General features: G+C 36.0%; 1 protein-coding gene across 1 annotated transcript in view; it reads left to right on the forward strand.

Moving 5' to 3' along the window:
• The window catches only part of USP47 (ubiquitin specific peptidase 47), a 36,216-nt gene that overhangs the window by 3,342 nt on the left and 15,863 nt on the right, over positions 1-17,011 (forward strand). The window contains exons 3-14 of the mRNA XM_029961036.1: positions 550-753; positions 1,623-1,739; positions 2,855-2,993; positions 3,852-3,948; positions 4,470-4,615; positions 5,407-5,486; positions 6,325-6,474; positions 12,616-12,711; positions 12,802-12,954; positions 13,919-14,086; positions 15,899-16,030; positions 16,716-16,792. Of these exons, the coding sequence (XP_029816896.1) occupies positions 550-753; positions 1,623-1,739; positions 2,855-2,993; positions 3,852-3,948; positions 4,470-4,615; positions 5,407-5,486; positions 6,325-6,474; positions 12,616-12,711; positions 12,802-12,954; positions 13,919-14,086; positions 15,899-16,030; positions 16,716-16,792 (1,559 nt within the window). The remainder of the gene's footprint in view (positions 1-549; positions 754-1,622; positions 1,740-2,854; positions 2,994-3,851; positions 3,949-4,469; positions 4,616-5,406; positions 5,487-6,324; positions 6,475-12,615; positions 12,712-12,801; positions 12,955-13,918; positions 14,087-15,898; positions 16,031-16,715; positions 16,793-17,011) is intronic.

Below are 17,011 nucleotides of genomic sequence, written 5' to 3' on the forward strand. Positions count from 1 at the left end.
TGCTAATTTTCTTACTCTGTTCAGGCAGAAGAATATCTCCTGTGACTCAGACAGTAGTGGATTTAGTAGGAAGTTGGTGGCTTGATTATGAAACTTTTTGTTTAATGGTCAGCTTCCAGGATTATTTGAAAACTTTCAAATTTTCTGCGTTACAGTCCTAAAAGTCAAAAAGATATATTCTTCCTGAGCAGGATTTATGATCATGTCAAAGCAAAATGCAAGCTGGAAGTGATGATTTGAAAGTCTGTTCCTGATTTGAAGCAGTCTTGTGTCTGCTTGCTGGCTGAAATTCTGTGTGGAACTTGAACAGTTTCTCTACACCCAAACAAATTCCTTCTTTTTCTATGAAAATGGAGCTTGTTTTTGTGTGGTTTTCAAAAGATTCTTTAATTTTCTTATACCTACTTTCAAAAAATAAAGTCCAGTTTTAGGATCCTTAGGTTGTAAAAGTATATACAACATTTTATTGGCGTAGCCTGGTTTTGATTTTTCAATTAAACTCCAAAAATGTTCTTGACTTTACTCATGAATTACCTGCTGTCATTTCAGGCAGAAAGTGCTGCTGAGGAGCCCAGGGTGCTGTGTATAATACAGGATACCACCAACTCCAAGACAGTGAACGAGCGTGTTACCCTGAACCTTCCAGCTTCCACCCCAGTGAAAAGGCTCTTTGAAGACGTGGCTTCCAAAGTGGGCTACGTGAACGGATCCTTTGATTTGCTGTGGGGCAATGGAGACAATGTCACTGACACGGTACAGCAAAAGGGCTTTGCATTTCCTCTTGGTAGCAAACACATTTCCAAAGTATAGGAAACTTCTGTCTGTATTGCATAGGGCTCATTCAACTCCTGTAAGATTTTGTGGTAGGTGCACCAGAGCAGACTGACAGCACTGTTTTGGTTTGGTTGAATTTTAATCTAAAAGTGTGCTCTTTGATATGGGTGCTTAATCATTAAACAAAAACCAATATGATCCTTCAGATGTAATGCTAGTTTTCGTTATCAGTATGTGCTTTTAATAATAATACCCATGATAATTAATCTCTGTTTCCTGTGGTCTTGTTTGAGAAATGTCATCTTCTCAATAACAGCATGTTATATAGTGACTCCCCACGTTTCTTATGCCTATTTTAACGTATTATATACAAAAAAATATGATTAATATAACTCATATGCTTTACTGTAAATAAGTGCTGATTTTATGTAATAGGATTTCTGTAGATGCACCTAGAAAACTTTGTAAGATTTGTTAAGAAATAGATGTTAGTTTATTTCAGGTCATGTTTATTCCTGCTGAAAGGAATTTTTTTTTCTTTTAAAGAAAATAGTGTCTGCAAGCTATAGAGGACACTGGATATTGTGATGTTTGCAAGAAACTTGTAGGCAGTGTCTTGACTCCTACATAGATTAACCAACTTCTAAGCATTAAACTGTACTGCTTCTTAAACTGTTCCCAAGTTAATTCAGTAATAATGATAAGTGTATTTTGTTCAGTGAATGATTATTTATTTTCATGTAATCTTACTCTGTAAGTAAAGCATCAAGCAATGTACTTGAACGGGATCTGCTAATTGCATACAGATCTGTTAAAGAAAAGTGGTTTTTTGTTTTACTCTTTTTTAGCAGACTCCAATAGATCAGAACAGTGACAAAACTATTCTTGATGCTGGTTTTGAGCCGGGGAAGAAGAACTTTCTGCATTTGACAGACAAAGACGGTGAGCAGCCTCAGACAATGCCGGTGAGTAAAATCTTCACTCAGCTACAGAAGCTACAGTGCTGGGGGGAGAGAGGTGTATGTTCTCTGTATTGCTCTTGTGAGATCAGAAAATGAGATAAAATTGGGCTGTATGTTTCATATAATAAGCTTCTTTGGGAACTTTCCCAACAGACTTGTAGACTACTGTTTTACACTTGTGGGTTTCTCCTGAGTAGGGCCAATTCCAGTAGTAATGATTTGTTGTCACTCTTTATTCATGCTTGTTAAATATTTATGTAATGCTTTGCTGCAAGTAGTTTTCTGAGGCTCTATAATTAACTAATCATTGACATGTTCAGAGATGAATCTTAACAGTACATATTTAATCCTTTACCTGATCCTATATTAGGCTGCTCTGACAGAATTCTCAAAAATAGCAGTCCTGTATCAACAGCAGTTATCTGCTTCCACATTTACCTCTATGGAAAAATAAATATTTATATTTATATATATAAAAAGAAGAGTTGTCAGTGTTGCTAGAAGCAACTGTTTGCCATAACAAAATTTTTGAAGTTTCTTATTTCTCAAATATATGATACCCATGGCTGCAATTTATTTAAATCAAGGATTTGATAGACTAGTGATAGATTAAAATTTATTACTCAGCTCTCGTATCAGTGCAATGCTGGCCTACTTATACTTAGCCCTTGTTATGGACTTTATTATCTGAAAAAGGGAAAAAGAACCCCACATGTAAATACTTGTACCCAAGGTCAGAGTTTAAGGATGATTCTGAAAGAATATTGGATTAAACTTTTTACATCTAGAAAACTTATTCTGTATTTCAGTGCAGAAAACTTGAGACATAAGAGATCCTAAATTGCAAACTTGCTTGTTGTATGCATTTTAATACTGTATTTGATTATACTGTGTTCTAAAGGGCCTTTGCTTCCAGCAACACAAAGAACTATTCTCAAGGGATTGAGAATTTGGAGGGCAGAACTAGAGTTACACTGTGTATCTGCAATTTTGAGAAATTTGTGTGATGTGCTTAGCAAAATTTACTTCTCTCTTACAGCTAAGAAATCAAACTTGTAGGTGCTTCAGTAAAAATTTATTGTCTAACTTGTGCATGAAATGGTTGTGTTTGTTTTCAGGAGGAGTCAGGTACAACAGATGAGAGTGCCCAAGAGAGATTTGTAGGCCCTCTTCCAAGAGAAGGCTCTGTTGGATGTACCAATGACTATGTCAGTCAAAGCTATTCTTATTCTTCAGTCCTGAGCAAATCAGAGACAGGTATAACAGCTCTCTCTTGTAAAGGCAATGCTACTTTGTAATTATTTTAGCACATTTTCAAATAGCAGCACTTCAAGTTTGGGGGTTTTTTTAAATAAATGTAGTTTCTTTAAAAAAATCCACATCACTATGATGTTTTCTATCATGTTTTGTGTAATATTCTCATATCACTTTAGAAACAGAAGAACTGTATCCCATCCTGCATATTTTGTAGAAAATCTTAAAGATTAATACAAGTAAATAATTTCATTTTCAACTAATAAAAATGAAACAGTTTTAGTAGTTTAATTTGGTTTTTTATTTAAGTATTAAGGGGGAAGGTTGTAGAACAGTAGTGTTGTGTGGGCACTTTAGAGATTTATTTTTTTTATTTATTTCTAATTCTGAGACAATAGTACAAACCAGTGCAGATACAAATTATATTTATGTTATTAGTGGGATACTCTTAGTTGACACCAGGTGATAAGTAAGCTAGTACACAATTGTTTCTTAGCAAATTCTAGTTTATTCTGTAAAATATTTAAATCTGCTATTAAAATATTTGTAATTACCTACATCCAGTAGGTATTAGTGCAGCATTCAGCATTAAATATTGGTTATTATTGTGATCACTAAAATAGCTTCATGTCATTCAGGGGAATTATTTCTGTTATGTAAACTATTACTCTCTGTTGCTCTCAGAAATGAGCAAATGTAACATTCCCTCAATTTTTATAGTGTAAGTAACAATAAATAACAACAGATTAATGCAGTTCTTAGACATTGTCATAAAATTGTTTTCTTGTCAAATGTTTTAACTCTTAAAGTGATTTTCCATCTTTTTACATTATTTCCATCTCGTTATTCTTGCATTTTTAGGTTATGTGGGGCTAGTAAATCAAGCAATGACTTGCTACTTGAACAGCCTTTTACAAACACTTTTCATGACTCCTGAATTTAGAAATGCATTGTATAAGTGAGTATATAGAGTCAAAAACTTGTTCTTAAATTTGTGCTGGTGTATATCAGTAGGAGACCCTTTGGAACTTACCTTGTCAAAATTTCCTTTTTTGGGTACTGAAAAACTTTACTGAAGTCAAGCTGGATAGACTTATAAATTATATCTGCTTAAAAGTTTCAGATTTTTAGTAAAATATAAGTTATGTTATTGGTTGTGTCATGGACAAGCTTTTTAAAGGGTCTTGAAAACAGCAGACTTGAAGTTAAATTCAGTACTTAAGTGCAGTTCATGTCTGTGCAGTGAATGGCTTCAAAATTTCCATTGGTTTATGTGAGATCTGTAAATTTAAAAAACAGCATTGCCATTAAGTGCAGAGGTGGAGAGCAAATTGCATTTGGCTTTTCCCAAGAAACAGGTGCAGTTAACCTCTGTAACGTGGCAGACCTCTTGAAATGTAATAAATGCTGCTTTAAATGCCTTTTTGAGTGATGTTTTCAGGGCGTTTGTAATTGTCAAATATCTTGTATTGTGAATAGATGGGAATTTGAAGAATCTGAAGAGGACCCTGAGAGAAGTATCCCCTACCAGCTTCAAAGACTGTTTGTGTTACTGCAGACCAGCAAAAAAAGGGCGATTGAAACAACAGATGTTACCCGGAGTTTTGGATGGGACAGTAGTGAAGGTGATGTGCAGCTTGTGTGATTTGCTTCAGCTGCTGCCTGCTGGAGGCCCTAAACTGCTGTTTATGGGGGAAAATACCAGAATAATGTAAAATAAAATCCACTTTTTACAATGGATACAAAATAGCCTAAATGGATACTTTTGTTGTTGGGCATCTGATTTTTAAAGAAATGTCGTCTGTTTTAGGCTATTGAAGTCTAAAAGCATTACATTTTTTAATTAAACTGCCATTATAGTTGTTAATTGCTTCTAAAGAAGTAGCTCTTTATGAGAAACTTGCTTCTGTTTTGAAACATAAATGTCAAATGCACATGTTGCACTTCTGAAATTACCCATGTTATTGTCTTACTTCAAATCAAACACTGTATTTGTCTTCTTGACACTTGTGTGGTGTAATTTCGCCCCATAACCCACTGATTTTTTTTCTTTATCACATGATGATAAGGAGTTGGAACTTGAGTTTTGGAGAATCAGCACAAAGAGGAACATAAGTCTGAAACAGTTTATTTTATAAGTGTACATTAGCATTTCTATGATTTTTTACATGTTCTTGCTTATATACATGGTTCTTGTTTATACATAAACACTGTGAGCAAGCTGGCTGCTTTTTTTTCTGACTTTAGAAGCAACAGCTTGTGGAATTGAACACTGGCCCAGTAGTGAATAACAGTAAATAGTAGGTACAGGCTTAAACAAATGAGTAGCTTTTTAGGAAGCATTCTCAGGTTACAGTTAGTATTGGGACTAATAACATCTCTAGTTTTAATGAAGAATAATTTCAATTTCTAACAGCATGGCAGCAACATGATGTACAGGAGCTTTGTAGAGTCATGTTTGATGCTTTGGAGCAGAAATGGAAGCAAACGGAGCAGGTAAGCATGTAAAGACTTCCTTCACTGAGAGGTGTAGTATTGTTGTGAGGTTTTATGGGTTTTTTAAGGATGGTTGTAAAAAATGTTTACTGAATTTTAAATACTAGGTTATTGCAAAATCTGTGATAATTGCCAGTTTTCCTGTTTGATGCCATAGTTAAGCTACTATAATGTATGACTTCCAAGAGTGTGTTGCGTGTGCTTTCCTCCCCCAGTTAAAAGTGGAATATTCTGAACTCTGGGTGCCTAGTCTTTATTTGAAGCACAGAAAGTGGTTGTGTAACTCCTGTGATGGCTTTCTTGCTGTCAGTATTTATTAGGCTTTGTTGTGGGCTCGAGAAGCTCGAGCTCTCTCTCCTAATATAGGAGGAAGGAAGTTAGGAATATATTCATGGCACATGATACATTCTGATAAGTGGACAACTTTTTGCAGGCTAGTTTTGAAATTTATAGATTAGGAAATACTCCTTTCTCTTTCTGCACTTGTCTGTGAAGGCACAGGGAAAGGTTGCAGGATCAGACTGTTAATGTCTGGAAGACCAGGCTTGTTTTAAAAGTTACTTCAATTTGGTGGGTTTGTAGTCACTTGTAAGACGTGACCATAAAGGACACTGTGAAGCTTATGTAATGTGGTTTGAGAAGCTCATTTGATATGTCTTTTGGGCAGGGGAAAATAGGAAATCAGAGGGTTGATGTGCTGCTGGGGAATGGTATTTTGGATGTGTGGCTGTACAATTTAGACATAATGAATAAAAAGCCATTTTCTTGTAAAACTGAAGAGAATAAATACATTAACAGTTCATTCTTCTTAAACCTCTGTTGAACACGTTTGTTTCAGGCTGATCTTATAAATCAACTGTACCAAGGCAAACTGAAGGACTATGTCAGGTGTCTAGAATGTGGCTATGAAGGCTGGAGAATCGACACGTACCTGGATATCCCGTTGGTCATCCGGCCGTACGGCTCCAGCCAGGCGTTTGCTAGCGTGGTGTGTACTATTCTGCTGCCTAATAGTGCATCCATACACACATAGAATACATAATGCCACAGTGGGATAATTGGTTCTGGGGTAAGTATCATCCTAGATACTCCATCTTGGGGTGTTCGTCTTTGTGCAGTGAACCAGCTAGCAAGTTCTAGAAGATTTTTATTTTATTTATTTTTTTTTTTTGGCTTTTTGGTTTATTTTTTGGTTTGGTTTTTTTGGTTTTTTTGTTTTTTCTTTTGCCCTTCAATGAGTCCTACTGGTGCATGTATAAGGGGAGGGGAAATGCAACTTTATTGCCTTAGGGCTGCAGTAATCAATTATTTTCTTCCTGATAAAATCTTCAGCATTTACTCGAGACATATTTTTATGACATCACAAAAGTTTTATTTGGGTTGTTCTTTTTTATTGGCACATCTGCTAAATTTTCTTAGCGTTGTTGCAGATCTTAGTGAAAGAGCAGAATATTGACTTTAAATTTTTTAGTTTAATTGCCATGTTGTTGCTGTGCCATTTAAAGTTCACTTCTTAAATACCATGTGCTTTTAACAAGCGATGTGATGATGATAAAAAATCCTATCATACATCAGTGTTCGTGGTCACTCTTGCTCCAGCTTTACTGATGCTGGCAAGCCTATATATTGCTTAGTAAATCTGTGGAAGTTCTTTTGTTTTAATTTTTGCACCCCTCTGATAAAAAAAAAAGTAATTTCAAATTGTTGCATTCCACCATTGTGGCTTAGGATGCCTGTACTATGGATGGAGTTGTGAGAAAGAAGAATAAATCAAAAGGTTGTTTTAAACAAACACTTGTTGTGTAATTGGCTTATTCATTATATATTTAGTATTTTTCCTTATGTATTTAGTGTCATGGCAATATTTTTAAAGCACTGATAGTCCATAATTCTTAACAGCAATTCTGTTAAGAATTGTTAGGATTAGTTCCAACTGCAGAGTAGGTTCAAAGTACTTCATACTTTAAAACTTTAAATACCAATCTCGAGGAGTAGTAAAGGTGAGGGACACTGATCTCATAAAGAATTCAAGTTAGTAAAGTCCTTTGAATTCTTTTAAAGATGACATGAAAATTTTTTAGAACTGTCTGGCTAATTGAAGCTGTCTTGATACGGATTGATATTTTATATGGATGGCTTCCCTTTTCACCTTTTAAAGGTAATTTCTAGCAATATTCCCTAAACCAATTTTTTTTGTAATTTTTATTCAATAGTGAGGTTTTTATGATCCGTTAAAATAATGAGGACTATTCAGTTTGTGTAGTTGGATTCCACATTTAACAATGCATTGTACATGTCTCTCAAATTGAAAATTTTTCTCTTTAGTGAAGTCTATAGTGGAATGCTAAAAAAAAAAAGACTTTGTCTATTCATGAAAACACAGCAAACTTGAAAAAATAAGAATTTAAATATCAGATTACTTTTAACAGTATTTGATATTTCTCCTGTAAATCAGCATTTACTGGGTTTACTACACTGAGGAAAATAATTCTAAGATTTTTGTTACACAAACTTATATGGTTGCAACTTGTATTGCTGCTTCAATTTTTGAGCTTTTTTAATTCATACTCTGATAATAATCAGTTGATTCTCCTCCCTGCATTTGTATTATCTATAGCAGATGTAATTTTTAGTTGTGTAGTCTTCAGCAGTGGGGAGATATGGAGGATACTTGCTTTTGGAGAAGGGAAAAATCGCCTGTTTCTAAATGGAATTCTCTGAAGGTAGTATCCTCCATTGATCCATAGATGGTGGTGATTTAGTAGGTGTAGGTAAAAAGGGCACGAATGAGAGATCCAAAACTTCACACATGCGCTAATAGGGCTTATAGAAGGGAATGTAAAACTTTTTAGACCTTGCTAGTCAGCTCCTGAGGGAACTTGCAGCAGGCGACACAACCCAAGATAGGGGATCTAAGGAGGATACTACCTTCAAAGAACTCTAGTTAGAGGTAAGTGATTTTCCATTACTTTCTAATGAGAGATGGATGAGCCTTAAGTAAGGTTAATCTGTAGAATGGCTTACAAAGAGTATTATCCCACTGTTCGACATTGTGTACTACCAAAAAAATGTAGATACTTGAAATGTTGATTTCTTTATAAATATGTATGTAATACTTCTCAATACATGGGAACGTTGAAGAACTGGGAAGGGTAATGTTATGCTTGCTTTATTTTCTAATGTGAACTAATTCTGAAATTCTTCAGTGTGGTCTTAAGGTTTGCTTTTGAAATTTTTATTTTCTGATTCCCCACTCCATCGCCCAAGTCCATGTAGTAAGACTGCATAGCTGCAAACTCATTAGGGCAGCTCTGGGGCACTGAGATCTGGCACACTGTCACTGTGTAACTCAAGATGTTTTCTGAAAAAGTACTTATGCTATCTGAATTGTTCAAGGGCACGACATCAGAAAAAAATCAGTCTCTTCTTGGGGTCAGTAGAAATACAGACATAAAAATGTGTAGCTTATTTCAGGGAGGTAAACAGGAGCAGCAGTTCACATACTCATTTTTGTAGGCATTAGTATCTTGTATAGATGCCTGACTTCAACAGCATTAGACATAAGTTGAAATGTTTTGCAGTAGAAAAAAAAATCTTAAAAATTTTGCAAGATGAACAGCTGAGAGAAAAGCAGATGCAACAGGGAACTGTCAATGATGCTGAAATTGTTACTAGAAAACAGTGAAAGTTGCTTTGTAATACCAGAAGACTAGTAATAATACAAGTATTTTGCAGGTGTAGTAAGTACAGTTGGTTTTTTTAAGTGTTGCTAGTTTGCAAGATCTTTTGTTGGCTAGTTTTTCTTTTGAGGATGTAAGTATGCAAACAAGTAGTCCTCTTTTGGGCAGAAATTAACTTGGACTTCTATGTGATCTTACTTTATGGTGTCCTTACCAAACTGTTGAAGGTGGAATAAGGATGATGTGATATTTACTTTTTTTTTAAGCTAAATTGGTTACAGTGAGGTCTTTGAACATGGGAAAACTGGTGAGCTCTGAAAATCTGAGATGGCAGTTTCTGGTTTTTTTCAAGAGCAATTTTGCCTAAATGCTATTTGTTGTGTAATTTTTTCATAGAGGTTTTGCTGCTCCTCTTCACAGGTTTTACAAATTTATACATTTACAGATACAGTATGATGCCTGTCAAACTACTCACTACATCATAATGTGTTTTTGTCGAGAGGAGGTTGTCTGAAGTGCCTCTCTAGCCAGACAATAATTAGTTTGAGCTGGTTTTTTTGGCATTTTAATATGCTAAGTGATAGAAATCTCAGAATATTTAAAACTGGATATAATCAGAACTTGGCTGAGCAATGTGCTTGAAGTTGGACCTGATCTGAGCAGGGGGTTAAGATCAAGTGTTCTCCAGAAGTTTCTTTCAACCTGTATTGTTCTTTTGATTCTTTGAACTCTAAAGAAGTTTAAATAGCTTTTGTCACACTAATCTATTGCTTGATCATTTCTGGGATATTTTGAAGTGTGTGTAGGCAGTGTTGGAAGTGCTCAGTAGCTCCAAGGCTGCATAATAGTCACCACTTTGAAGGTAACTTCAAAGGTAGCGTTGACTCTTCAAGCAGAGCTGCACAGCAGGATGTGTGGTGTGAGAGGCTGTGCAGTGTAGAAGCTTTGTCACTGGTTTTGCTGAGTAAACTGTCAGGGTAGAAAGTAGTGAACTGCACTAGAATAGGAATTGTATTAAGAGACATCCTAATCAGCAGAACTAAGTTTGGTGTAAAGATTGTACAGGAGACAGATGAGTAAATCTGGGGAACAGCAATGCTGCTACAGAAGGATTGAAAAATACATGGCTGTTTATATAGCTCACAAGTGATGGAGTTCCCAGGAGTTTTAATCAGGCTTTTCAAAGCAAAGCTCACTATGTGTGGTAAGCAGTGAAACCACAAGAGTAATGTGATAGTACTGCATTGCATTTTCAGGGGGCTGAAGCATCATCACTTTTTGCCTTGTGTAAAAATTTAGAGTATATTTCCTTGTTAAATTGCACATCACATGAGTCTACATAAGCATTACACAATCCTTTATGTCCCATCCTTTGTATATTTCCACTTATATTCATGTCAGAGCATGAATGGCAACGTTTTTCTTACACTCAAAATATATTTTTTTTGCCTTAACTGACATTTGATTTGTAAGAAATAGGTCTGTCACTATGTGATTATTATTATTTCATTATGTGATGTTTTCTGATTCATATTTTCTGTGTTGGCTATTAACTTTTTTTGCTTTCATTTAAATAGTTCTGAATAATAGTCAAAATGCAGTAATCCATTTCTTCCCCTTTTTGAACAGGGTTATAACTTGCTAGGTCTTCTTTCTTAGAATTTAGAAGGAGATTCCTCACATTTCAGTGCATAATATTACCAAGTGTAAGCTCTTGAGTAAAAAGCAACTCAGCCTCTGTAGCATTTAGGAAGTAAAGACATAGACAAGAATTCAGTTCAGACTCTTAAAAGGTTTTCATGTGTCTAGAGAGTCTCTCTGCCCAAGAACTGTGATTTCAGGGCTGTTCAAAGGCCTTTCTGGCTGTATCCAAAAATGGTAAATTGACATGACTGCCTTCATTGTACAGTTGTTCTATTGAGTTTGGCACATTTTGCATTTGTGAATAGTTGTCACCTGAAATACAGTCCTTTTTAAAAGTCCTATCTCCTAGAACAGCAACAGAGCTTATGTAAATTATTTACTTTGTTGTTCTTCTTTCTGCTTACCTGAGTTCTTGGAAAGGAAGAAGGGAAAAGGGAAGAATTTGGGGCTTTTTCAAGAACTTGGCATATCCTTGATTTCCTCCCAAAGTGGGACTTGCCAAACAACACGATTTAGACATCAGTCTTAAGTTCTGCACCAGCCATGTTATGATTGGTGAGTTTACTCTGCCCAGTTAAGCCCCTTCTTACTTATTCAGGCTTCAGGGAACAGCTACAGCCCTTCATAAGGCGATGATGGTTTTAAAAGCATTGTTTCTGTTATCATATTTGCTTTAAACTAAATGTCTGAATGTGCAAGATGAATTCGTTTTGACCTCCATAGGTGAACAGAGAACTTTTGGTCTCGCCTTGGAGTTCAGAAACCCAGAGCCTCTTGGTTTGCAAGCAGACTGAGTTATAGGTTTTAACTTTTAAAATCTCTGGGTAAGATTCTTCACTGAACCCATCTCAATATTCTTGTGAATTTTGCTTGAAAAAGTTTGTTCTCAAGTACATTCAACTTATGTGCAGTGTCATTGCAGCAAATAATTTGTGGGGAAGACAAATCAGATCAGTTTGGTTGTATTTGGTTTGCTGTAGAGAGGAGTGAAGTAGAAATCATTAAGCTCCTGGATGTAAGCATTAGTGACAGAATTATTGGGGGTTTCGAACTGCCCCAAATAAGGCAGCTGTCAGAAGAGAAAATTCCAGTTATTGGTAGTTGCTTCCTAGGTTTGCACTAGGAAACTAGTTCTGCCATTACAGGAGATGTCCATATCCACTTCTTTGAGAGCAAAACTGAAATACTCTCCCTCAGTCCCTTCCTCACCTTTCACTTAAAAATAGTGTCTTCAAATGCAGTTTCTGAAGACCCTTTGTAGAATGGGACTAATGCTGTCTTCATGGAGGGCTTTTGAGGAACTGAGTAACATTTTTTCCTCCCGCCTCCTTCTTCCCCCTCTGAATATTGGATGGTATTTCTTGGGAAAAACTTCTTTAGAAATACAGAAGAACCATCTGAGAATTCTGGGAGAACCAGACAAAGCAGGGTTAAAAAATAAGCTTGTTCTCACAGCATTTGACTCTATAGACATGACTAAATGTGATGTGCAAGATAACAGGAGTAGTTTTATTTTGTAGGTTTATTAGAACAGACAATTGGGATTCATCAAATACTGAATGAGATATAGTTAACAGCAATTGTGGTTTGACTGTTTACCTTGGGCTGGGTAGAAAGGTTAATTTCTTGTCATGTTTTCCTGACTCTTGTGTCTGTATCAATCTGTTTGTGTCAATCAAATATTGTTGGTAGATTTAATTGAAGTATTGGTACACGTTTGTAATCTCACTGTCAATTTATCATTCTTAGTTATACCTACATAGTAGACATTCTCTAAAAATTGGGTAACATCTTTTCGTTATTAGGAAGAAGCACTGCATGCTTTCATTCAGCCCGAGATCCTCGATGGCCCAAATCAGTACTTCTGTGAACGATGTAAGAAGAAATGTGATGCAAGGAAGGTAAAGACCGTCCCAGTCATTTGCAAAAATTAGTTTTGGGGCATACAAATCCCGACAGTGGGAGCATAACCTTGTCTGTGCTTCGTTCAGGGTCTGCGGTTCCTGCACTTTCCGTACCTGCTGACGTTACAACTGAAGAGGTTTGACTTCGATTACACCACCATGCACAGGATCAAACTCAACGATCGCATGACTTTTCCCGAGGAGCTGGACATGAGCGTCTTCATTGATGTCGAAGATGAGGTAAAGTGTTCCATTTCAGAGAAAGCTATTTAACTTCCTTCAAGTTTCTCATTAAGAATATTAAAATTTTGGTCTTATAAAGCCATTTTAACATCACTCATCTACCTAAACTGTTCTTTAGCCATGGCAGTGCTATAATTTGAGGATTTTAAATCTGTCCATGTGGATTTTTTTCTTTTTATACTGCAAAGGAAGCATGTTCTCTAGTCACTATAGGTTTTCTGGTTCCATAAAGAAGCTGTTCCAGATTTCTTACGTCTTCAGTGTTTTAAAGACACAAGTCTCAGGGCTTCTATGTATAGTGCAAATCCACAATCGAACATTTTTTTGAAACTTGTGTCTGAATCTCTGTTCGTCATAACACATGATGTAAAGTTGCAAGCCTCTGAATGCTGAAGTTAGTCCAGAGATCATTAATGATAAATTCCTTCCCTCTGAGTCATACTGTAATGTATACTGTAGAAATAAGATTTTAAATTTTTTTTTATTTTTCACATCCATCTTCTGGCTTTTTACTCTTCTGCTTTTGACCAAAATTCAGGTCGTGTGATTACATTCACCAAAAACTATTTACTGTGCGTTCTGTATTGAAGACTAAATTTATTCTCCTAATTCCATTCCTGAAAACATTCTGTCACTTTGTTAGCTTGCACTGGTATAAGAGAAATACTGCCTTGATTGGCTTTTCTCACTCCATACAGACCTTTGTTTTATAAATTATGCCACTTAAGCAGTTTGATACGTCTCAAAATGTGTTGCACACAAACCCCAGAAATACTGGTCAAGGAATGAAGACACTAACAGAAACAAGTCTGTTCTTGATGCTGAATTGCAGAGGTCTCTAGGTTTTTGAGGAATTTCATTGGTTTGCAGATTGGAATTTTTTCATTTCACAAACACTTATTTCTTGTTCTGTGTAGCTTTAAATGTTGTCTAATGTTAGTATGTATGTTTTATTTTTAAGAAGTCTCCCCAGACTGAGAGTTGCACTGATAGTGGAGCTGAAAATGAAGGCAGTTGTCACAGTGATCAGATGAGCAATGATTTTTCTAATGATGACGGAGTCGATGAAGGAATCTGCCTTGAAAGCAACAGTGCGGCAGAAAGAATTTCTAAAACTGGCAGTGAAAAGGTATGCTCAAAAAATACTGTATTGAATTTGATTCAGATGGAGTTAATTTCCTTCATAACACCCAGTATGATGCTCTGGTTTGGAACTGTGACAAGGTGTTGATGGCACAGCGGTGTGTTGCCGCACCTCTTGCTTGAGCGGCATTGTGCGGTGCTGAATCTTCCTGTTTCTCCGTCTGCCCCTGTAAAGGGCATTTCGTAGGGCTGAGGGTGAGCAAGAGCCTGGAAGAGGAACATAGCTGGGACAGCTGAATGACCTGAATTGACCAGAGGGATATTCCATGTCTTATTCCCTGCTGTGCAGCATCATGCTCAGCAGTAAAAAGCAGAGTCTTTCCAAAATAGCTGTTGCTCAGAGACTGACTGGGTCTTGGTCTGCTGGCAGGGGATGCTGAGTAATGCTTTTATTTTATTTAACACACTATTATTTTCTTTTTTCCTGTTTCCTTTACTTATTAAACTGGCACTGTCTCCAACTACAAGTTTTCTCACTTTTGCTCTTCTGATTCTCTGCACCATCCCACTTGGGAGAAGGAGTGACTGACTGCCTGAAGGGCTGCTCAGTTGATTGCCAGGGTAAACCCGCCACAAAAATTATAAAAATACAATTAATTCTGATATTGGGAGTGAAGTGAGAGGTCAGGAGTGTGTGTTTTATTCAAACATTGACACTAAAGCAAAGCAAAGAATTTAACTGATTTGGAGGTCACCTGAGAATAAAGGTCTTCCCAGCTTGTCAGATTGGGAATTCCCGGAAAACTTGTTTTGGCAGCAGACCCTCAAACTGAAGACTGTTTTGTCTTGTGAGCAGTGTTTTCTCTTTGAGGCCAGCTGTCAAAGGCCTACCTGGTAGATTTAGTTACAAAAGTGTCTTGCAGCTCAGTAGGAAATTGGAAAGTTTTAGTCAGTTGAATAGTTGAGGCCAAGGGTCTAAATGTTAAATATTCCTTCAGTCATCTGCAGTTAATATGAAAGAATTGAGCAGCAGTCCTGCTTCTGTGGGACTTAAAGGTTGGCAGAGATCTTCAACAAACTTGACTGAGTTTTCTTGCCAATACAAAATTAATCAAAAATCTTGTTTTATCTTGATATCTACAATGTGTGCTTCATGAATTGTTGTTCTGTAACTTGGCCAATAGCTTTTATTCAGACTTGTCAGAAAGCTATTTGGCTTCAGAAGTTATTTTCATAAATATTAGAGGCTGACTTGCATTTTAATCTCCACATCTGTCCCTGTTTATATGTACCTTAAAGCATTTGAGAGAGTTTTTTGATATATGTTCTGAATACTGTCAATCTTACTTGGAGAAAAAGAAAAAAATTATTAATTCCAGTCACTTGACTGGAACAAGACCAGAATATTGTAATGTGTCTGTAATGCAAATGGCATGTCTAGTACTGACAGTAGCTTTGGCCAGTTATTTCATACTACTTGTTCTCAAGGCAAACAAGCTGTCAAGCTATGCCATTAGCTTTTGGGTTTGGATGTCTTAATAGTGAATACAGAGCATGCAAAGCATTTACAGTGTGTTTGCTCTATGTGCCCTAAAATATGCTTGTAACACTCGTGAGTCAGTATTGTTCAGTTTTATATCTTTAATTTATATGCAACACTGGAGGTATGTCCTTAGTGCCCTGTATTTCCATCCATTTATCTATGAAAAAAAGAGTTTGGCAGCAAACTCGGAGTGGTGTGAGAGGAAATAATGCAGAGACTCATAAGCATTGAGTGGTGCCTGGCTGGGTTGCTCTGTACATTAAGTGGCAAAATGCTTTACTCGATACATATCACACTTTTTTCTTCTCTCCACAGAGTTCTTTACTGTATGAACTCTTTTCTGTAATGGTTCATTCTGGAAGTGCTGCTGGTGGCCATTATTATGCCTGTATAAAATCTTTCAGTGATGACCAGTGGTACAGCTTTAATGATCAGCATGTTAGCAAGGTAAAAATAGTATTGTTATCTTTTATACTCATGGATGAACATTTCTATTTTGTGGTTTTATCATTTATATACAATGAAACTGGTTTTATGTGCAGGTATTTCAAGCATTGTTTAATCTTCTCATCCTAATGTCCTGCCATATGCATGTTTCACTCAGTAGCTTAACTGATTTCTAGAAGTTTTTTATTTATCTATTTGTTTTTGTGTGGTGGGAGGAGGAGTGTTATTTCATGAAGGTGGGATGGTTCACAAAGAAGCTTTTACTCATGCACTGACTAGACTAGATTTAGAATTTTGCCTTCTGTGCATATGAAGAGCACTTTTTGCTTACAGAAGTATATTTGTAGATCTGTTACAACCCAGACTGCTTTTAAACCTGTCCTGGTGATGCAGGTGTTACATGTATCCATAAATACTGTTGCAATCAAGAATCTTTATATTGTTTCTCTAAGAAGTTCCTATTGAAAAAAATAAAAAATAAAAATGTTTACATCCATTGTAAAAGTAAGAGGCAGATCACTTTGAAATAGCTTTCTAGCAGTCAGCAAATAAGCAGAAAACTTTTAGAAAATAATTGTGTGTTAATTGTGTAATGCCACTTTTCCTAGTGAAAATAAATGCATCTTATTTAGTGCAAGTTTCTCAAATAATCGTTAAATTGATTTTTTTTTTTTTATTATTTTAGATAACTCAGGAAGATATTAAGAAAACATATGGTGGATCTTCTGGAAGCAGAGGCTATTATTCCAGTGCTTTTGCTAGGTTAGTAGTACTGTAATATTAATTTTCTTTCTGGTAGTGTTTTAGTGTAGTCAAATAATGGCCAAGATGCACGTGCCTAGCATATTAGCTTAAAATTAATAGCAGATGCTATTAATAGTTGTAAGAACTACCCTGACTGCTGTTTCAAATCATTAAAATAATATTTTTTTTTTTTAATTCTGTTTGTTTACTGTATTGCTATGATATATATGACATAGC

This window comes from Manacus vitellinus, unplaced genomic scaffold (genome assembly GCF_001715985.3).
Source record: "Manacus vitellinus isolate BGI_N305 unplaced genomic scaffold, ASM171598v3 scaffold_30_pilon, whole genome shotgun sequence".
Lineage (NCBI taxonomy): Eukaryota > Metazoa > Chordata > Aves > Passeriformes > Pipridae > Manacus > Manacus vitellinus.